Here is a 19228-nt window from a genome sequence, read left to right as displayed (position 1 = left end):
GAGTTGCGAACCATCTTGTCTGTGCCGAGAACTGAATTGGGTCCCCTGCAAGAGCAACAAATGCTCCTAACTACTCTGAGCCTAAGAGAATTTTGGTGGAAGTCACACTCACAATGGGTCCTGGAACTTGACCCATATTTCTTTTCTAAGTCCTAGAATGTGTAATTGGGACGGTTATACCTAGAAGTTGCTAGAATCCTTAAATTGATTGGTGTTCCCGTTTTTTTTTTTTTTTTTTTTTTTTTTTGAAACTGCCAGAATTCCCACGTTGGTGTCACATCCATGTGGCACAAAGCAGTCAGCATCAGGCTGTGCTCTTTTAGCAGAGAGCCTGGTAGGAATGAGGAGGATGTGGGCTTAGAGCTCGGCCTGGGGGGGAATCTGGAATGTGCCCTGAGGCCCCGGGGTGGACCAGAGCCTGGGCCACCGCTGGCCCGCCCGCGTCCCTGCGCAGTCTGCACACCCCTCGGTCCGGCCGTCGCCGCCCCCCCCACATTCCACAGGCCGCTGCGCAGTCTCCTTCCTCACATTCCTGACGGGGCAAAGGAGTCCCTCCGCTCCCCCCCGCCCCCCGCGCCCGGCCTCCGAGCGGAGGGGGCGCGGCCCGGAGTTGCGCGCGCATTCCTTCGCCGCGCGTCTCCGTCCCTCCCCGCCACGGCCCCGCGCGAGCGCGCGGCCCACGCCGAGCGACCGCTACCCCGCCCCGCGCTCAGGGGTCCCGGGGCGGGCTGCGGGCAGGCGGACGATGCGGCGGCGCTGCCGGAGCGGCGGCGGCGGCGGGAGGCGGAGGTGACGCGCCGCGGCGGGCCGACGGCCATGCAGCGCTCGCGGACAGCCGCGGACGACGCGGCTCTGCTCCTGGCCGGGCTGGGCCTGCGCGAGTCGGAGCCGACCGCCGGCTCCCCAGGGCGCGTGCGGCGCGGGCCGCGGGCAGCGGACGAGACGGCGCCAGTGTCTGGCCGCAGAGGCAAGGGCGGCGGCGGCCCGGAGGCCGCGCCCGACGTCCCGAGCCGCCCCGAGCGAGGCCCGCGCGCCAGCCTGGCGGGCTCGGACGGCGGCAGCGCGCGCTCCAGCGGCATCAGCCTGGGCTACGACCAGCGCCACGGCCCCGGCCCCGGGCCGCCGTCGGGGGGCAGCGCGCGCTCCAGCGTGTCCAGCCTGGGCTCCCGCGGCTCAGCCGGCGCCTGTGCAGACCTGCTGCCGCCCGGCGTCGGCCCCACGCCCGCTCGCTCCCCGGAGCCTGCCCAGTTCCCCTTCCCATTGCCGTCGCTGCCGCTGCCCCCGGGCCGGGAGGGCGGCCCGAGTGCGGCCGAGCGGCGGCTGGAGGCGCTCACGCGGGAACTGGAGCGCGCGCTCGAGGCGCGCACGGCGCGAGACTACTTTGGTGAGCGTGCGCGGGCCGGGGTCCGGGTCGGGGGTGGGGGTGGGGTCCGGGGTGCGCGAGGCTCTGGTAGGGGCCGTTCTTCCGCTAGGGATTCAGAGATGCCGGGCGCTTCCTTACTTGAAGTTGGAGACTCAGACAAAATCAGGCTGATTGACAGCCTAAGCTATTTTCTAGTATTAGAGACAAGGTTTCACTATGTAGTTTTGGCTGGCCTGGAACTCACAGTTATCTTCCTGCCCCTGTCTCTCGAGTGCTGGGTTTAGAAACTTATGAACTCTACAAAAGATTTAATTAGGTGTGTGTGAAAGTACCCTGGGAAGTCAGACGGCGTCAGATCCCTTGAAACTGGAGTAGCCGTCGGTTGTGAGCAGAAGTGGGTATTGGGAACTGAATTTAAGTCTTCTGCAAGAGCACCAAGTTCTTACTGATAACCCATTCTTCAGCCCCTGTTGCTGGGCATTCTTCTTCATCCTTAGCATTGCTCCTACTCACCCTACTAACGTTTGATGAAGAGCAGAACGAAAGTGACCCTCCCCTTCTAACTGTGAGGCATGGATAGGGACAGAAAGGTGCGGTTCCCTGGGTACCCCCAGAAACTGTGTGACTGAGGCTTCAGTGCTAGTAGTGGCTGCAAGTGGGACTGTGTAAGGCCACAGGACCAAGCCAGGCATTCCAAGCTTCTCTGGGCTAGGCTATACACGGGATATTTCCGACAGGAATTCTGAGCTAGGCATGTAGCTCTGCCATAGAGCACTTGCCTATCACTGCCCTAGGTTTGTTTCCCAGCAAGGCAAAACAAATTAACGAAACCACCGACCAACCTTAAGCTGGTTACATATATAGAAAAAAAATAACTAAGAAAAATACGCATCCAGACTTTACCGTTTAGCTACCATGGTTGGTACAGACCTGTAATCCCTGCACTGGGGGATTCAGGAACGGTAGTAGAGTTTAAAGCATGTCTGCATGTAGTTCTGAACCACTCAAGACCACATAGCCAGACTGTGTTTCAAAATGTGGCAATAGAAAGTGAAGGTTATACCATTAAATACCAAAGAAAGGGAATCTGACTCATAACAGCCCTGGTAAAGAAATCACACGCATTAGCAAGACCCCAAAGTCTCTGATGGCTTTCCTTGGCACAGCAGTTAGGTGAGTGTGGTAGAGGGAGTGAAGCTCCTGGCTTGGGGATGTGCGTGGTTAGCAAGTCTGAGACAGGCCTGACTGATTTTGGGCTGTCTCAAATTCAGTAGAGCTAGCAGCTCCAGGTTGCTTTGAAGTAGATCTTAGGGGAGTAGAGGCTGCACTTAGCAGGTCAGATGGGTGCATTCCAGAGTGGAGGAAGAGGGTGAGGGTTTGAGAAGGTGGTAGCCTGGGATGGCCAAGGGCATGCCTGTCTTTGGAATAGAGGTGCTTGATCCACGTGAGAAGTCAGGATGGAGAATCTGGCTTGGCTGAGGTGATGGCTGCTGTAAACGGCCTGGGAGTAGGAGGTGAGTGAGAAGCTGGACTTCTGTCAGGAGCCGAACTGGGACAGCTCAGCTGGGTACTCTCTGTGCTCTTGGTTGAGCATCTGATCATCTCCTGGACCGAGCACACCTAGAGGCTGAGCATTGGTCTGTGTTGGCCCCCGTGACCACTCTCAGGTCTGTGTATTACACTGTGATTTAATGGGGAAATAAAGGGACCAATAGCCAAAACAGGTGGAGGTGGGGGTCTGTTCTAAGAGCATCGAGGGCTCAGCTTTAGCCCTTTTAGCCACACAGGAGACTGAGCTGGCTGATTGTAGACGTTCCCTTCTCTGAGTAAAGTCTCGTCTAGCGCAGGCTGCTCCAGAGTGTGCTCTGTAGCCAAGGACAGCCTTTGTCTCCTGCCTTCACCCCAAGCACTGGGATTACAGCTGTGCACCACCACAGATAGACTGTGGGGTGGTGAGGATGGAACCTGGGGCTTCATGCGTGCAATGCAAGTACTCTGTCAACTGAACCGTATCTTCAGTCCCCCTTGTTTAGGTAGGGTCTTGCTCTGTCTACCAACCTGGCCTCCAAGTAACTATCTTCCTGCCTCAGTCTTCCTGAATGCTGGAATTACAGGTTTGAGCCACTATACTTACTCTAAATGCTAGCTTTCACCCCCTAAACCAAAAATAGACCTTTTTTCCTGGTTCTTAAAAAATGGGCAATATTGGTTAATCTGTATCTGATAACAATTTATCTTTTTGAGATACAGAAATGGCAGTTTCTAGTGTGGTAAACAGCTGTAATCCAAGCATTTGGAAAATCGAAGCAGAAGGGTTATGTATTTCAGGCCAGCCTGTGCTACAAAATGAGACCTGGACAGCAAAAAACAGAAATACGTTAATTTCTTTAAAAAATTAATTTAGGGGCTGGGGATTTAGCTCAGTGGTAGAGCGCTTACCTAGGAAGTGCAAGGCCCTGGGTTCGGTCCCCAGCTCCAAAAAAAAAAAGAACCAAAAAAAAAAAATAATTTAAAGGCCAGAGTCTTAGCCTAGGTTAGTCTTGAACTCTTCCTGCTTTAGCCTCCCAAGTGCTGGGATTATAGGCATATGCTATCCTATCCAGCTTGCCATTTAAAAAATTTCAAATCTTTTGACCTGAGTAAATACCTCTTACAGAAGGAAGTCTGACTTCTGTAAACCTCGTCTGGAGTGTGTTCCTCTGCCTGTGCCATCCCTAGCTCCCTCCTCCATAGGCTGTGTCAGCTGACCTCTTGCTACCCCAGTTCTGCTGTCTAAGGGAGGCCGACAGCCTCTGGCTCCGGAACCAGTCATCTGCTGCTAAGGCTCCTAGGCCTTTCTCTGTTTTTGCTTCTCTTAGCTTTTGGTTCCAGCCCCTGTTTGATTCTTCACAGGAAATGCCCCCCTCCACACACTCTGAATTGCTGGAGTGACCCCCAGTGTGTGTGTGTGTGTGTGTGTGTGTGTGTGTGTGTGTGTGTGTGTGTGTGTATTGGTGTATGTATTGGTGATGGCATGTATGTAGAGGTCAGAGACTAGCTGGAGTTGGTTTTTTTCATTTCTTTGGCCTCTTTTTGACCTCAGTGTGTTTGTAAGACTTTGTGTGTTGCCCTTAGCCTTATTCACTTTGCTTTTATGTTCCCTCAACAACCTTCTGGTCTCCTGACACCCATCCTGCCTCCCACTTCACTCAGAATGTTGAGGTCTGCAAGTGCAGTCTTTGTGGCTTGGCTTCCTGTTTCTCCTGCCATGCCTCAGTACATGGCCAGTCTACCACCTGAGAGAGTACCGTTCTGCTCTCTCTGACCTCTACCACCAACCTAAGTTTTCCTCTTTCCATTGGCCCTTTTCTTTTGGTTATAAATCTGTAGAAGGATCTTTCACATGCACACACACACACACACACACACACACACACACACACACACACGGGGCGGGGGTGAGATGGCTCAGAGGCTAAAGAAGCCATTTGTTCCCAAGCCAGAGAGAACTGACTCCTGTAAGTTGTCTTCTGATCATGCATGTATCATGTGCACATGTACGCAAATTAGTGTTTTTTAAAAAGCATAAACATTTCTAAATCCATAGAGCATCAAGTCCCTCTGCCCTTTCATCTTACCTCCTTCCCATCTCAGTTCTTTGTGTGTTATTTTGTTTGTTCATTGTTTTTCAAGATGGGGTTTCTCTGTGTAGCCTTGGCTGACCTGGAACTCACTACATAAACCAGACTAGCCTTGAACTCAGGGAGTTCAACTCCCGAGTGTGCAACTTATTTCCTTTTAAAAAGATTTTTATTAATTTTATATATATGAATATTTTGCCTGCATGTATGTATGTGCACCATGTGTGTGCCTTGTGCCCACAGAGGTCAGAAGACCGTGTCAGGTCCCCCAGGATTGGACTTACACATGGTTATAAGCATCTATTTTGGTGTTGGGAGTCAAACCCCAGCCAGTCCTGTTCAAGAACAGCCAGTCAGCCAGTGCTCCTAAGCAGTGCTCCTAAGCAGTGCTCCTAATCAGTGCTCCTAACCAGTGCTCCTAATCAGTGCTCTTAACCAGTGTTCTCCAGAACCTCATTTTTCTATATTTTGAGACAGCATCTTGTTGTTGTCTAGCCTTAGCTGATCTAGAACTTAGTGAGTAGACCAGGCTGGCCTCAAAGTCATAGGGATCTGCCAGCCTCTGCCTCCCAAGTGGTGAACTACCATACCTGGCCTCCCCACCCCCGACTTACTCTAGTAAGAGAAGTCTGGCAGTGCATCAGGAGTGATTATTGGAGCCTTAATGGCATGCAAATTACACCCTGAATCAGGGCTGAAGGAAAGGAGTGGAGTCAAGATGAGGAAGAGACCAGGTGTGGTGGCGCCTAGCCTAACACGTTCTGCTTGGGAGACAGATTGAGAGTGCTTAAACCCAGGGTATGCAAGCCAGCTGGAGAAAAGCAGAGAGGACTGGAGAGATGACTCCTTGTGTTACGGCCGTTTCTACTAAGCCTGATCTGAGTTCACTTCTCCAGGACCCACTTTAAAGTAGAGTGTTAGAGTGCATGATGGTGGACGAAGCCCTGGCCTCAGAACAGCCGAGAGCTCACGGCTTTTTTTTTTTTTTTGTGAAATGATCTTTACCAGCCCTGACTGACCTGGAACTCACAAGTTGGCCTGTCTCTGTCTCCTGAGTGCTGGGATTAAAGGCAATACCACTACACCTGGCTGAGAGCTCACATTATGATTTGAAAGCAGGAGGCAGAGAAAACACACTAGAAATGGCCTGAGTCTTTTGAAAACCTCAAGCCCCTCCCAGTGACCCATCTGCTCCAGCAAGGCCACACCTCCTGATCCTTCCCAAATACTTTCACTAATTGGGGGTCAAGTGTTCAAACACATAAGCTTATGGGCCATTCTTTTTTTTTTTATATATAGAATTTTTATTCATTTTATGTATGTGAGTACACTGCAGCTGTCTTCAGACACATCAGAAGAGGGCATCAGATCCCATTACAGATGGTTGTGAGCCACCATGTGGTTGCTGGGAATTGAACTCAGGACCTCTGGAAGACCAGTTGGTGTTCTTAACCACTGAGCCAATCTCTCCAGTTATGGGGCCATTCTTATGCAAACAACCAGAGATATTGGGTAACTGAAGACAGCAGCTTTTTGGGTCTCCTGGATACCTGGGTTAATAGTACACAAGGCTTGGAGCCAGGCCTCCTCCTGACACTGCTTCTTAGTCCTCTGTCCCCTCTCCGAATCTGGCCTGCTTAGTGGTCCCCAGTTCCATCCAGCATCCCTGGATCCCTACATAGCATAGAAAGTACTGTTCTTGGGGTGTGCTCAGAGCAGAGGGCCTGAAGAATGGCTTCTCTGTTTACAACACACCCAAGAAGAATCTGGGACCATTGAAATGTGGGGCACAAGCAGTTTCCTCTCTGTGTGTGGATCCCCTACATGTGTCAAAAAAAAAAAAGTCCTGTTCTTTCAGCTCATGGTGTAAAGACCCCAGTGTAGAAATCACACACCTCCAGGTGTGTGGGTTGGGGAGGGCTCACACATGTCACACACACACTGCCACTAAGCTGAAACCCTAAGCCCCTATTTTATTATGAGTTTATAGACCAGATCATGCTATGCAGCTGTGCTTTTCTGGAACTTTCCATGGAGCCCAGACTGACCCTGAACATGAGATACTCCTACTTTGGCCTGAATTAGAGGCATGGTCTAGATTTTTTTCTTTGTTTTGTTTGAACTGAGCCCATGCTGGCCTCCAGCCCATTATATAGCTGTCCAGTCTCCTTCAGGCATGCGCCACCATGCCCAACTCTCATAGAATTACTTATTCTTTAAAGATTCTTTGTCAAGTTTTATTTATTTTTACTTTTATTGGTGTGTGAGTGTGTGTGGCTGCTTACCTGTATGTGCACTATGTGTATACAATGTCTGAGGAGGACAGAAGAGGACGTTTGATGTTCTGGAACTGGAGTTATAGTGGCTGGGAGAGGCCATGTGTGTACTGGGATGTGTTCTTAACCACCGAGCTATCTCCTCAGCCCTGCGATTTATTATATATAAGTACACTGGTCAGACACACCAGGGCATCAGATCTCATTACAGATGTTGTGAGCCACATGGGATTTGAACTCAGGACTTCTGGAAGAGCAGTCAGTGCTCTTAACCGCTGAGCCATCTCTCCAGCCCCGTGTTTTTTTTTTTTTTTCCCGATTGATTTATTTTTATTTATTTATTTTTTTTTCTTTTTTTCGGAGCTGGGGACCGAACCCAGGGGCTTGCGTTTGCTAGGCAAGCGCTCTGCCACTGAGCTAAATCCCCAACCCCTGATTTATTTTTTATGTGTGAGTGTTCTGCCTGTATGTATGTAGGTATGTGCACCATTTGCATGCCTGGTGCTCCAGAGGTTAAAAGAGGGCATTGGACCCTCTGAACCAGAGTTATGGATAGGTGTGAACTAAGTGGGTGCTGGGAATTGAACCCAGGTCCTCTGCAAGAGCAGTCAGCAGTTTTAACCGCTGAGCCACCTCTCCAGCCCCTTGATTTATTATTGTGAGCCTACTTTTCTCCACAGCACTTGTTTCTAGCTGATACTGCCGTCATCCTCATTACTGTTTGTTGTTTTTCTGTTGTTGTTTGAGATAGTGTCTCCATATAGACCCTTGGCTAGCCTCCAACTTGCTGTGCAGCCCAGGCTGGCCTGGAACTTTGAGCTATCCTCTTGCCTAGGTCTCCTGATTACTGGGGTCACAGGTGTGCGTCGTCTGACATCGTGTGACTTGTGCTGTATGCCCCTTCCCTGGAATATTCTGTCCTTGGGGCTGGGGGTTTTTCTGCACTACAGTTTTGGCAGGCAGGCAGGCAGGCAGGCAGGCAGGCAGGCAGGCAGGCAGGCAGGCAGCATGTGTCGATGTCTGTGGAATGGCCTAGGGAATGCGCAGAGCTTGTACTGATGGGGAAAGGACACCGGCCAAGGGCAGGGATGCCTTTGAGTGTACCTGTGTGGTATGCACATTTATTCTGAAGAGTTCAGAGGCAGCAGGAAGGTTGTCTCTCAGTCGGAGGTAGAGGGGCATGGAGTGCCATTTCTAGTTCTCATGCTGATATCCTTCATAGCTGACGGCAGATGTCAGGCAGGCTGTGCTGTGCTTGGTAAGGCTCTTTGGGTGCTCAGGCAGCAGTAGCAGACGGAGCACTGTCTGTGTATGCTGCCTTCCAGTCACTGGGCAGCTCCCTGCTGGGACCACTTCAAGGAAGAAGTGACTGTGACTGTAGTGTGTGACAAGGAAGGTGTGCTGGCTGGTGCTGCCCTGCCGGTAATGGCAGCGCCATGGGGGCAGGGTCTTGTGCCTCAGTGAATTAGAAAGATGAATGTTTGCCCCAAAAAGCAGAGTTGAGCTGCCACCTCCAAGACCTAGTGGCCTGTCCCAGCAGCCAGGCACCATGTCCCGTCCCTACATTTCCTAACTTTTCAAAAGAGTGCCACCAGCCAGGTGCCTAAAACGTGAGCCTGTGGGGGACCTCGCACGCTTGACTTACAGTATCGTCCCTGTAGCTGGAGTGTTAGTTGTCAGGAACCTGGTGACACTGGCCTTGGGAGGTCAGCTTGGGAGGGTCAGGCAGGTGGACACCTGACCAGGAGGCGGCGGGCCACCCACCTGTGTAGTGCGTGGTACCAGCTGCTGCTCTCCTCTCCTCTCCTCCCTCACAGGCATTTGTATCAAGTGTGGGCTTGGCATCTACGGAGCGAGGCAGGCGTGCCAGGCGATGGGGAGCCTGTATCACACCGACTGCTTCATCTGCGACTCCTGCGGTAGGTAACACCCCACCCGTCCCTCTGCCTCTGTCCTTCCCTTGCACCCAAGTCTCAGCCAGAGGCTGAGCTCTGGGGCAGAAGGAGGCTGCCATGGTCACTCATTCTCCTGGTGCACATGGTTTGTGGCCCCTTGGTTTCTGGGCCTGCCTGGCCCATGTGAGAGGCCTGGGCATGAGGAAGAAGCCTTTGCTGGCTGTCAGAAAGGCTCCTCTCCAGTCCTTGGCCATGGTGCTTCTAGTCACACAGGGGAGGGATGGGGGCATGGGGTGAGGGAGCTTGAACCTGTCTGCCTATTAGGTTAATGTTTTTAAATGGCTTTTTAAAAGATTTTCTTGTTTTACTTTGTGTTCATGAGTGTGCACCATGTGTGCCTGTTGGATCCCCTGGAACTGGGGTTGTGAATGGGTGTGAACACCGAGTGAGTGTTCAAGGTGCAGCTGGGTTCTTGTAAGAGCAGCAAATGCTCTTAACTACTAAGCTGTCTTCAGCCTATGCATGGAATATTTTGATATATATATATATGTATATATGTATATATACAAACACATATATACACACATATGTATATATATCAAAATATATATGTGCATGCATGTATATATATTTATTTATTTATCACAGTATATATATCTTAGGGTTTCCATTGCTTCAGTGAAACACCATGACAAAAAGGCAAGGGGAAGAAATGGGTTTATTTGGGTCACACTTCCACATTGCTGTTTGTTCATCACTGAAGGAAGTCAGACAGGAACTCAAACAGGGCAGGAACCTGGAGGCAGGAGCTGATGCAGAGGCCATGTAGGAGTGCTGCTTACTGGCTTGCTCCTCAGGCTTCCTCAGCCTACCTTATAGAAGCTAGGACCACCAGCCCAGGGATGGCACCACCCATAATGGGTTGGGCCTTCCCCCAGTGTTCATTAATTGAGAAAATACCTTATAGCTGGATGTCGTGGAGGCATTTCCTTACCTGATGCTCCTTCCTCTCTGATGACTCTAGCTTGTGTCAAGGTGACACACAAAACCAGCTGGTACACAGTATAACAGATGCCTAGTATTGAGTTGAAGTAAAGCTGCTTTCGGGAGAGCGTGAAGACATCAAGACTGTTGCTGTAATACTAGCAGTCAGGAAGGGAGGCCTGGGTAGGAGCAGAGTTCAAGGCCAGCCCAGGAGATGTAGACCCTTTTTCAAAAAGAAACAGCAGACCCACCCTTCTGCTTTTAGGGTGCACTACCGTTGCTCCAGGGCTCAGTTTAGACTGGTCTGCTTACTTTACTGTGAGGTAAGAAGTCCTGGCAGGCCTCACATTCCATCGTCCTTTGGTCAAGTCAGTCATCCACACCTAGCTTATTCCCACTGCGTAAAGTGGTCTACAACAGAATCTGGTATACTAGGGTTAAATCTATTTTTTAAATTGCTTTTTTTAAAAAAAAAGATTTTCTTTAAAATAAAGGGGAGGCAAGAGGGATGGGGCAGGAGAAAGCTCGTCAATAAAGTATTTACTGCACAAAGGAGAGAACCTGAGCTTGAGCCCCAGCATCCATGTAAAAAGCTGTGGTAAATGAGATCCCAGGGCCAGGGAGGTGGACACAGAAGGTCTTGCTGGCCTGCTCATCTGCCATGGGTGAGCTCCAGTGTGAGGAAGAGGCTCTGTCTAAAGGATTCAGATGGGGAACAATCAGGGCAGACATCCAGTGCTAACCTCTGGCTTTTATGAGCACATGCACATGTACACATTTTTTTTTCAAAGATTTTTTAATTTAATTTTTATTAATCATTCCATTCATTTACATCTCAAATGATATCCTACTTCCTGGTTACCCCCTTCACCAACTGCCCATCTATGATAGCCCACTTCCCGGTTTCCCCTCCATCAACCCCCCCCATCCATCCCACGTCTGCCCTCTTGCCTCCCCTTTGCCTATATGAGAATGCCTCCCCACCCACACACACTCTCCCGCCCCACCGCTCCAGCATCAGGCATCAAGCCTCCCCGGGACCCAGGGCATCCATTCCCCTTGCTGTCAGGCAAGGCCATCCTCTGCTCCATATGTACCTGGATCCCTCCAGGTACACTCCTTGGGTGGTGGTCTAGACTCTGGGAGAACTGGGTGGTCAGGCCAGCCTATGTTGTTCTTCCAATGGGGTTGCAGTCCCCCTCTGCTCTTCCAGTCCTTCCGCCAGCTCCCCCACCAGGTTCCCTGAGCTCAGTCTGATGGTTGGCTCCAAGCATCCACATCTGCATTGGTCAGTTGCTGGCTGGACTTCCTCAGGAACCGCCACACTAGGTTCCTGTCAGCAAGCGCCTCTTGACCACTACAATAGTGTTGGGTTTGGTGTCTGCAGACAAGATGGATCCCCAGGTGGGGCAGTCCCTGGTTAGCCCTTCCTTCAGTCTCTGTTCCATTTTTTGTCCCTGTTCTTCCTTTCGACAGGAACATATCTGGGTTAAAAACCTATGAGATGGGTGGTGGCCACGCCTATCTATTGGAGGTGGTCTCCACAGGTTCTGTCTCTCCCTTCTCTGCGTATTACAGCCAACGTCAATCCCGTTGGGTCCAGGGAGCCTCACATTTCTCTGGTGTCTGGGACCTTCCCGTGGTGATCCCCAGTTCCTCATCCTCCCTGCTACCTATTTTTGTTCAATTTCCTGACCCTCTTGTACCTCTTTCAGTCTCCTCCAGTTTCTGATACTGCCACTCTTATTTCCTCCCCCTCCTTTCTCCCTCCCTTGTCCTCCTCTCCTTCTACCTCCCACAGTCGTCCTGTTCCCCCCCCCAATGCAGGACTGAACCATCCACCCCCTGGTCTTCCTTCCTTCTCCATATAGTCTGTAGCTTGTATCATGGGCATTGTGAGCTTTTGGGCTAGTATCCACTTATCAGTGGGTACATACCATGTGTGTTCTTTTGTGTCTGGGTTACCTCACTCAGGACGATATTTTCAAGTTCCATCCATTTACCTGAGAATTTCCTGAAGTTATTATTTTTGATCATTGTGTAGTACTCCGTTGTGTAGATGTGCCACATTTTCTGTATCCATGCTTCTGTTGAGGGACATCTGGGTTGTTTCCAGCTTCTGGCTATTACAGATAAGGCTGCTATAAACATAGTGAAGCATGTGTCCTTGTTATATGTTGGAACATAATTTGAGTATATGCCCAGGAGTGGTGTAGCTGGGTCCTCAGGTAGAACTATTTCCAACTTTCCCAATTTCTAAAGTGGTTTTATCAGCTTGCAGTCCCACCAGCAATGGAGGAGTGACATCCTCACTAACATCTGCTGTCACCGGTGTTTTTGATTTTAGTCATTCTGACTAGTGTGAGGTGGAATTTCAGGGTCGTTTTGATTTGCATTTCCCTGATGACTAAGAATGTTGGACTTTTTTTTTTTTAAGATTTATTTATTTATTATATATGAGTACACTGTAGCTGTCTTCAGATATATCAGAAGAGGGCACCAGACATGATTGTAGATGGTTGTAAGCCACCATGTGGTTGCTGGGAATTGAACTCAGGACCTCTGGAAGAGCAGTCAGTACTCTTAACCACTGAGCCACCCCTATAGCCCTGGACATTTCTTTAAGTGCTTTTCGGCCATTCGAGATTCCTCAGTTGAGAATTCTCTATTTAGCTCTGTGCTCCACTTTTAAATAGGATTATTAGGTTCTCTGGAGTCTACTTTCTTGAGTTCTTTGTACATTTTGGATATTAGCCCTCTATTGAGTGTAGGGTTGGTAAATATCTTTTCCCAATCTGTGGGTTGGTATTTTGTCCTAATTAACAGTGTCCTTTGCCTTACAGAAGCTTTGCAATTTTATGAGGTTTCATTTGTCAATTGTTCTTAAAGCTTAAGCCATTGGTGTTCTGTTCAGGAAGTTTTCCCCTGTGCCCAAGTATTCAAGGCTCTTCCCCACTTTCTCTTCTATTAGAATCTAGTTTTATGTGGAGGTCCTTGATCCACTTGGACTTGAGCTTTGTACAGGGTGATAAGAATGGATCGATTTTCATTCTTCTACATGCAGACTTCCAGTTGAACCAGCACCATTTGTTGAAAATGCTGTTTTTTGTCTATTGGATGCTTTAGCTCCTTTGTCAAAGATCAAGTGACCATAGGTGTGTGGGTTCATTTCTGGGTCTTCAATTCTTTTTCATTAGTCTACTCGCTTGTCTCTGTACCAATACCACGCTGTTTTAATCACTGTTGCTCTATACTATTCCCCCAGAAGTTCTTTTATTGTGGAGAATAGTTTTCGCTATCGTAGGTTTTTTGTTATTCCAAATGAATTTGAGAATTGCTCTTTCTAACTCTATGAAGAATTGAGTGGGGATTTTGATGAGGATTGCATTGAATCTGTAGATTGCTTTTGGTAAGATGGCTATTTTTATTATATTAATTTTCCCAATCCATGAACACAGGAGATCTTTCCATCTTCTGAGGTCTTCTTTGATTTTTTTCTTCAGGGATTTGACGTTCTTGTCATACAGATCTTTCACTTGCTTGGTTAGAGTCACACTGAGGTATTTATATTATTTGTGACTATTGTGAAGGGTGTTGTTCCCCTAATTTCTTTCTCAGTTCTTTTATCAAGGCTACTGATTTATTTGAGTTAATTTTATATCCAGCTACTTTGCTGAAGTTGTTTATCAGCTGTAGGAGCTCTCTGGTAGCATTTTGGGGTCATTTATGCACACTATCATGTCATCCACAAATAGTGACATCTTGACTCCTCCCTCCCAATTTGTATCCCTTTGATCTCTTTTTGTTGTCTGATTGCTCTGGCTAGAATTTTGAGTGCTATATTGAATAAGTAAGGAGAGAGTGGGCAACCTTGTCTTGTTCCTGATTTTAATGGGATTGCTTCAAGTTTCTCTCCATTTAGTTTGATGTTGGCTGCTGGTTTGCTGTATATGGCTTTTACTATGTTTAGGTTTGCACTTTGAATTCCTGATCTCTCCAATACTTCTAACATGAATGGATATTGTTTTTTGTCAAAGGCTTTTTCAGAATCTAATGAGATGATCATGTGGTTCTTTTCTTTGAGTTTGTTTATATAGTGGATTACATTGATGGATTTCCATATATTAAACCATCCCTGAATCCCTGGAATGAAGCCTATGTGATCGTGGTGGATGATTGTTTTGATGTGTTCTTGGATTCTGTTTGCATGAATTTTATTGAGTATTTTTACATTGATATTGATAAGGGAAATTGGTCTGAAGTTTTCTTTCTTTGTTGGGTGTTTTTGTGGTTTAGGTATCAGTGTAACTGTGGCTTCACAGAAGGAATTAGGTCGTGCTCCGTCTGTTTCTATTTTGTGGAAGAGTTTGAGAAGTGCTGGTATTAGGTCTTCCGTGAAGATCTGATAGAATCTTGTACTAAGACCATCTGACCCTGGGATTTTTTTGGTTGGGAGACTTCTAATGACTGCTTCTATTTCCTTGGGGGTTATGGGGCTGTTTAGATGGCTTATCTGATCCTGATTTAACTTTGGTACCTGGTATCTGTCTAGAAAATTGTCCAATTTATCCAGGTTTTCCAGTTTTGTTGAGTATAAACTTTTGTAGTAGGATCTGATGATTTTTTGAATTTTCTCAGTTTCTGTTGTTATGTCTCCCTTTTCATTCCTGATTTCATTAATTTGGATACTGTTTCTGTGCCTTCTGGTTAGTTTGGCTAAGGGTTTATCTATCTTGTTGATTTTCTCAAAGAACCAGATCCTGGTTTTGTTGATTCTTTTTATAGTCCTTTTTGTTTCTACTTGGTTGATTTCAGCCCTGAGTTTGATTATATCCCGCTGTCTAGTCCTCTTGGGTGTATTTGCTTCTTTTTGTTCTAGAGCTTTCAGATGAGCTGTTAAGCTGCTAGTGTATGATCTTTCCAATTTTTTTATGGAGGCACTCAGAGCTTTGAGTTTTCCTCTTAGCACTGCTTGTGTCCCATAAGTTTGGGTATGTTGTGCCTTCATTTTCATTGAATCTAAAAAGTCTTTAATTTCTTTATTTCTTCTCTGAAGAAGTTGTCATTGAGTAGATAATTTTTCCACGTCCACACGTATGTGGGCTTCTGTTGTTTGTGTTGCTATTGAGGATCAGCCTTGGTCCGTGGTGGTCTGACAGGGTACGTGGGGTTAATTCAGTGTTCTTGTATCTGTTGTGGTTTGTTTTGTGTTTGAGTATATGGTCGATTTTTGAGAAGGTACCATGAAGTGCTGAGAAGAAGGTATATTCTTTTGTTTTAGGGTGAAATGTTTTGTAAATATCAGTTGAATCCACTTGGTTCATAACTTTTTTTTTTTTTTTCCAGAGCTGGGGACCGAACCCAGGGCCTTGCGCTTGCTAGGCAAGCGCTCTACCACTGAGCTAAATCCCCAACCCCGGTTCATAACTTTTTTTAGTTTCACCGTGTCTCTGTTTTTATGATCTGTCCATTGGAGAGAGTGGATGTTGAGTTCTCCCACTGTTGTGTGAGGTGCAGTGTGTGCTTGAGCTTTAGTAAGGTTTCCTTTGCAAATGTGGGTGCCCTTGCATTTGGGGTATAGATGTTGAGAATTGAGAGTTCATCTTGGTGGATTTTTCCTTTGATGAGTATGTAGTGTCCTTCCCCATCCTTTTTGATAACTTTTGGTTGATAACTATTTTGATGGATATTAGAATGGCTACTCCAGCTCATTTCTTGGGACCATTTCCCGTCCTTTTGCTTTAGGTAATACTGTCTTTGAGGTGTGGTTCCTGTATACACCAAAATGCTGGGTCCTGCTTACATATCCAGTCTGTTAGCCTGTGTCTTTTTATTGGGGAGTTGAGTCCATTGATGTTGAGCGATATTAAGGACCAATCATTGTCGCTTCCTGTTGTTGTTACAAGTGCAATTATGTTTGTGTGTTTCTCTTCTTTTCTGTTTGTTGAGAAAAGATTACTTTCTTGCTTTTTCTTGGGTGTAGTTTCCCTCCTTGTGTTGGACTCTTCCTTCTATTATCCTCTGCAGGGCTGGGTTGGAAAGATGTGTAAATTTGGTTTTGTCATTGATTACCTTGGTTTCTCCATCTGTGGTAATGAGTTCTGCTGGATACAGTAGCCTGGGATGGCATTTGTGTTCTCTTAGGGTCTATATGACATCTGTCTAGGATCTTCTGGCTTTCATAGTCTCTGTTGAGAAATCTGTTGTAATTCTGATAGGTCTGCCTTTACATATTACTTGACCTTTTCCCCTTACTGCTTTCAATATTCTTTCTTTGTTGTGTGCATTTGGTATTTTAATTATTATTTGACGGGAGGAATTTCTTTTCTGGTCTCATCTGTTTGGAGTTCTGTAGACTTCTGGTATGTTTCTGGGCATTTCTTTCTTTAGGTTAGGAAAGTTTTCTTCTATAATTTTGTTGTAGATGTTTGCTAACCCTGTAAGTTGGGAATCTTCACTCTCTTCTATACCTGTTATTTTCAGAGTTGATCTTTCATTTGTCCTGGATTTCTTGAATGTTTTGAGATAGGAGTTCTTTTCTTTTTGTATTTTCCTTGACTGTTGTGTTGATGTCTTCTATCTTCTGTCCCTGAGGTTCTCTCTTCTATCTCTTGTATTCTGTTGGTGATGCTTGCATCTATGACTCCTGATCTCTTTCCATCTCTATGTTTCCATCTCAGATAGGTTTTCCATCTCTAGGGCTGTCTTCCCTTGTGTTTTCTTTAAATGTTTTTTTTTCCACTTTTAGATCCTGGACAGTTTTGTTCAATTCTTTCACCTGTTTGATAGTGTTCTGTATTTCTTTAAGGGAGTTATTTATGTCCTTTTAAAAACCCTCTGTCCTCTTCATGAAATGAGAGGTTAGATCTGAATCTAGCTTTATAGGTGTGTTGGGGTATCCAGGACTTGCTGTGGTGGGAAAACTGGGTTCTGATGTTGCCAAGTCAAATTTGTTTCTGTTGCTTATGTTCTTGTGCTTGCCTCTTGCCATCTGGTTATCTCTGATATTATCTGGCCTCCCTGTCTCTGACTGGAGCCTCTCTTTCCTGTGAGCCTGTGATCTTGGATGTATCAGAATACCTGGGGAATCGAACTTTACTGGGTTCTGGACTGTGTGATCCGGTCCAGAGCCCAGGTTCTGGTGTCTGGCACAGGTGGGAACCAGAAGGCAGGCGGGTCTTTAGCTGGGCAGGGAATCTGCCTCCCCAGGTCGCAGGAGTCATGGTACACATATTTTTTATTTTATGTATGTGAGTACAGTGTGGTTGTCTTCAGACACATCAGAAGGGCATCAGATCCCGTTACAGATGGCTGTGAGCCACCATGTGGATGCTGGGGATTGAACTCAGGACCTCTGGAAGAGCAGTCAGTGCTCTTAGTCTCTGAGCCATCTCTTCAGCCCCACATTTTTTTTTTACTCCCCCTTATTTTGTCTTAATCAACTAACCTCAGAAAGTCCCTCTTTCAGTGGGACTTTAAGTCAGGCTCTCTGCTGAGCGACCACTAGGAGCCGCTGGTTAGCTGGGGCTGTGCTCTAGACTTGTATAGAACACTACTTGCCTTCTGTGAACAGCCTCTGGGCTGAATCTTCGCCATTCCCGGGAAGCTTTTAGTTCCTGAGGATGCTGCAGCTCTGAGACAAGTCTGGGCTGAGGCAGGGCTATCCTCAGGCTGTCAGCAGCCCTTAGGTTTGGCTTTATCCTTAGGGCAGCTGTTCTCAGGGTAGCGATTTTTCTTTTGATCTGTGTTGCATGTGTCAGTGGTGTACTCCTGACTGCCAGACAGAAATCCACTGTGTGAACAGCCCACAGCCCGATTCTTCACGTAGTCGTAGAGTTCACTCTTCCGCGTGTTTTCATTTTCCTTGAGTAAATTGCAAGGAGTAGGTTTTCCTGGTCATAGGATGTGCGTATGTTTAGCTGCCAAATTGTCTTCCCAAGGAACTGAACCCTTGGCAGTCACCTTAGAAGCCCGAGTCACACTGTTCTGCACATCTGCCAAGAATTGGCACTGATGCCTCCTAAATGACAGTCGTGCCGAGTGGGATCTCATCGTAGGTTTAAAATGTAATTTCTGGTGAACATCTTAGTGTTTGCTTTTTTGACCATTAATACATTTTCTTTTTAAAAAATACTCATATTTTTATTATGTGCACACATGCCTATGAGCTTGCATGTCTGTCAGGAGATGGGACGGAACCTGCAGGAATCAGTTCTTTCCTCCCTCGTGTGGTTCCAGGCATCAAACTCAGGCCGTCGGCCGTGGCAGCACCTTTGTTGCTAAGACATTCGCCAGCCTGATGTATGTTCAAGCTTTTGCTTGTTTTTGTAGAATTGGGAATTATTGGCCTTTTTGTTTGGGGTTTTATCTTTTAATTATTGTGAGTGTTTGTGTGCATGTTTTGAGTGGGGACTATGTATTTGTGAGCACAGGTGCGTGCCCAAGGAGCCCAGAGGTGTCGGATCCTCTGGAGTTACACGTGACCGGCGGCCATCCATTGTGGATGCTGGAAACTGACCTCAGGCTATCTGCAATGCTCTTAGCCACTGAGCCATCTCTGAACTCATGTTTTGAGTTTTTTGTGTTTGAGGCAGCTACCTAGCTAACCCTGGCTGGCCTGGAACTTGTTGTGTAGATCAGGCTGGGCCTCAAACTCACAGAGACCCTTTTGACTGTGCCTCCTGATTAGGTGCCTTTTGATTACTGAGTTGTAGAAGTTTACTGACAAACATTTAGGTCCAAATTATTTGGCAGATGTATGTTTTCTGAATTATTTCTCTTAGCATGATTTAAAAACTTATTTAGTGATTCTTTTGTTAAGAGATGTTAAATTTGACTAAGCCCAGCTCATTGGTTTTGTGTGATGGGGTCCCAGGTGTGAGTCAGTTTACACTGTTCATATTCATGTTTAGGTTGGTAACAGTTTCCTGTTAGAGTTGTATGTGTACAGAGGTCAGCCCCAGGTCGTGTTTCTTAGGAACTTTTTTTTTTTGAGGCCGGGTCTCTCACTGGGACCCGAGGTTTGCCCATTGGGCCAGTGCACCTGACCAGCAAGCTGCGAGTGCCTCTGTGTCCACCTCCTCAGCTCTG

The 19228-nt window shown here is 47.4% G+C and overlaps 1 protein-coding gene and 1 non-coding gene across 5 annotated transcripts in view; both read left to right on the top strand.

Moving 5' to 3' along the window:
* The first annotated feature begins 579 nt into the window (after window positions 1-579).
* Window positions 580-19228, top strand: part of Wtip (WT1 interacting protein) — a 33719-nt gene continuing 15070 nt past the window's right edge. The window contains exons 1-3 of one of the 4 annotated variants that reach the window (XM_063266515.1): window positions 1439-2536; window positions 2793-2877; window positions 9077-9178. In XM_063266515.1, coding sequence (XP_063122585.1) covers window positions 2847-2877; window positions 9077-9178 — 133 coding nt within the window. In that variant the 5' untranslated portion in view covers window positions 1439-2536; window positions 2793-2846. Of the gene's footprint in view, window positions 1385-1438; window positions 2878-9076; window positions 9179-19228 lie in introns of those variants that run through there. The other 3 variants (XM_039100857.2, NM_001400841.1, XM_017590047.3) reach the window with 3 other exon arrangements.
* LOC120100477 (small nucleolar RNA SNORA11) lies at window positions 6685-6811 on the top strand. The gene has a single exon (XR_005500216.1). It is a non-coding gene; the product is annotated as a small nucleolar RNA SNORA11 (small nucleolar RNA).

This window comes from Rattus norvegicus, chromosome 1 (genome assembly GCF_036323735.1).
Source record: "Rattus norvegicus strain BN/NHsdMcwi chromosome 1, GRCr8, whole genome shotgun sequence".
Lineage (NCBI taxonomy): Eukaryota > Metazoa > Chordata > Mammalia > Rodentia > Muridae > Rattus > Rattus norvegicus.
Note: the sequence above shows the minus strand (reverse complement) of the source record. Positions and strands in the feature narration are given on the sequence as shown.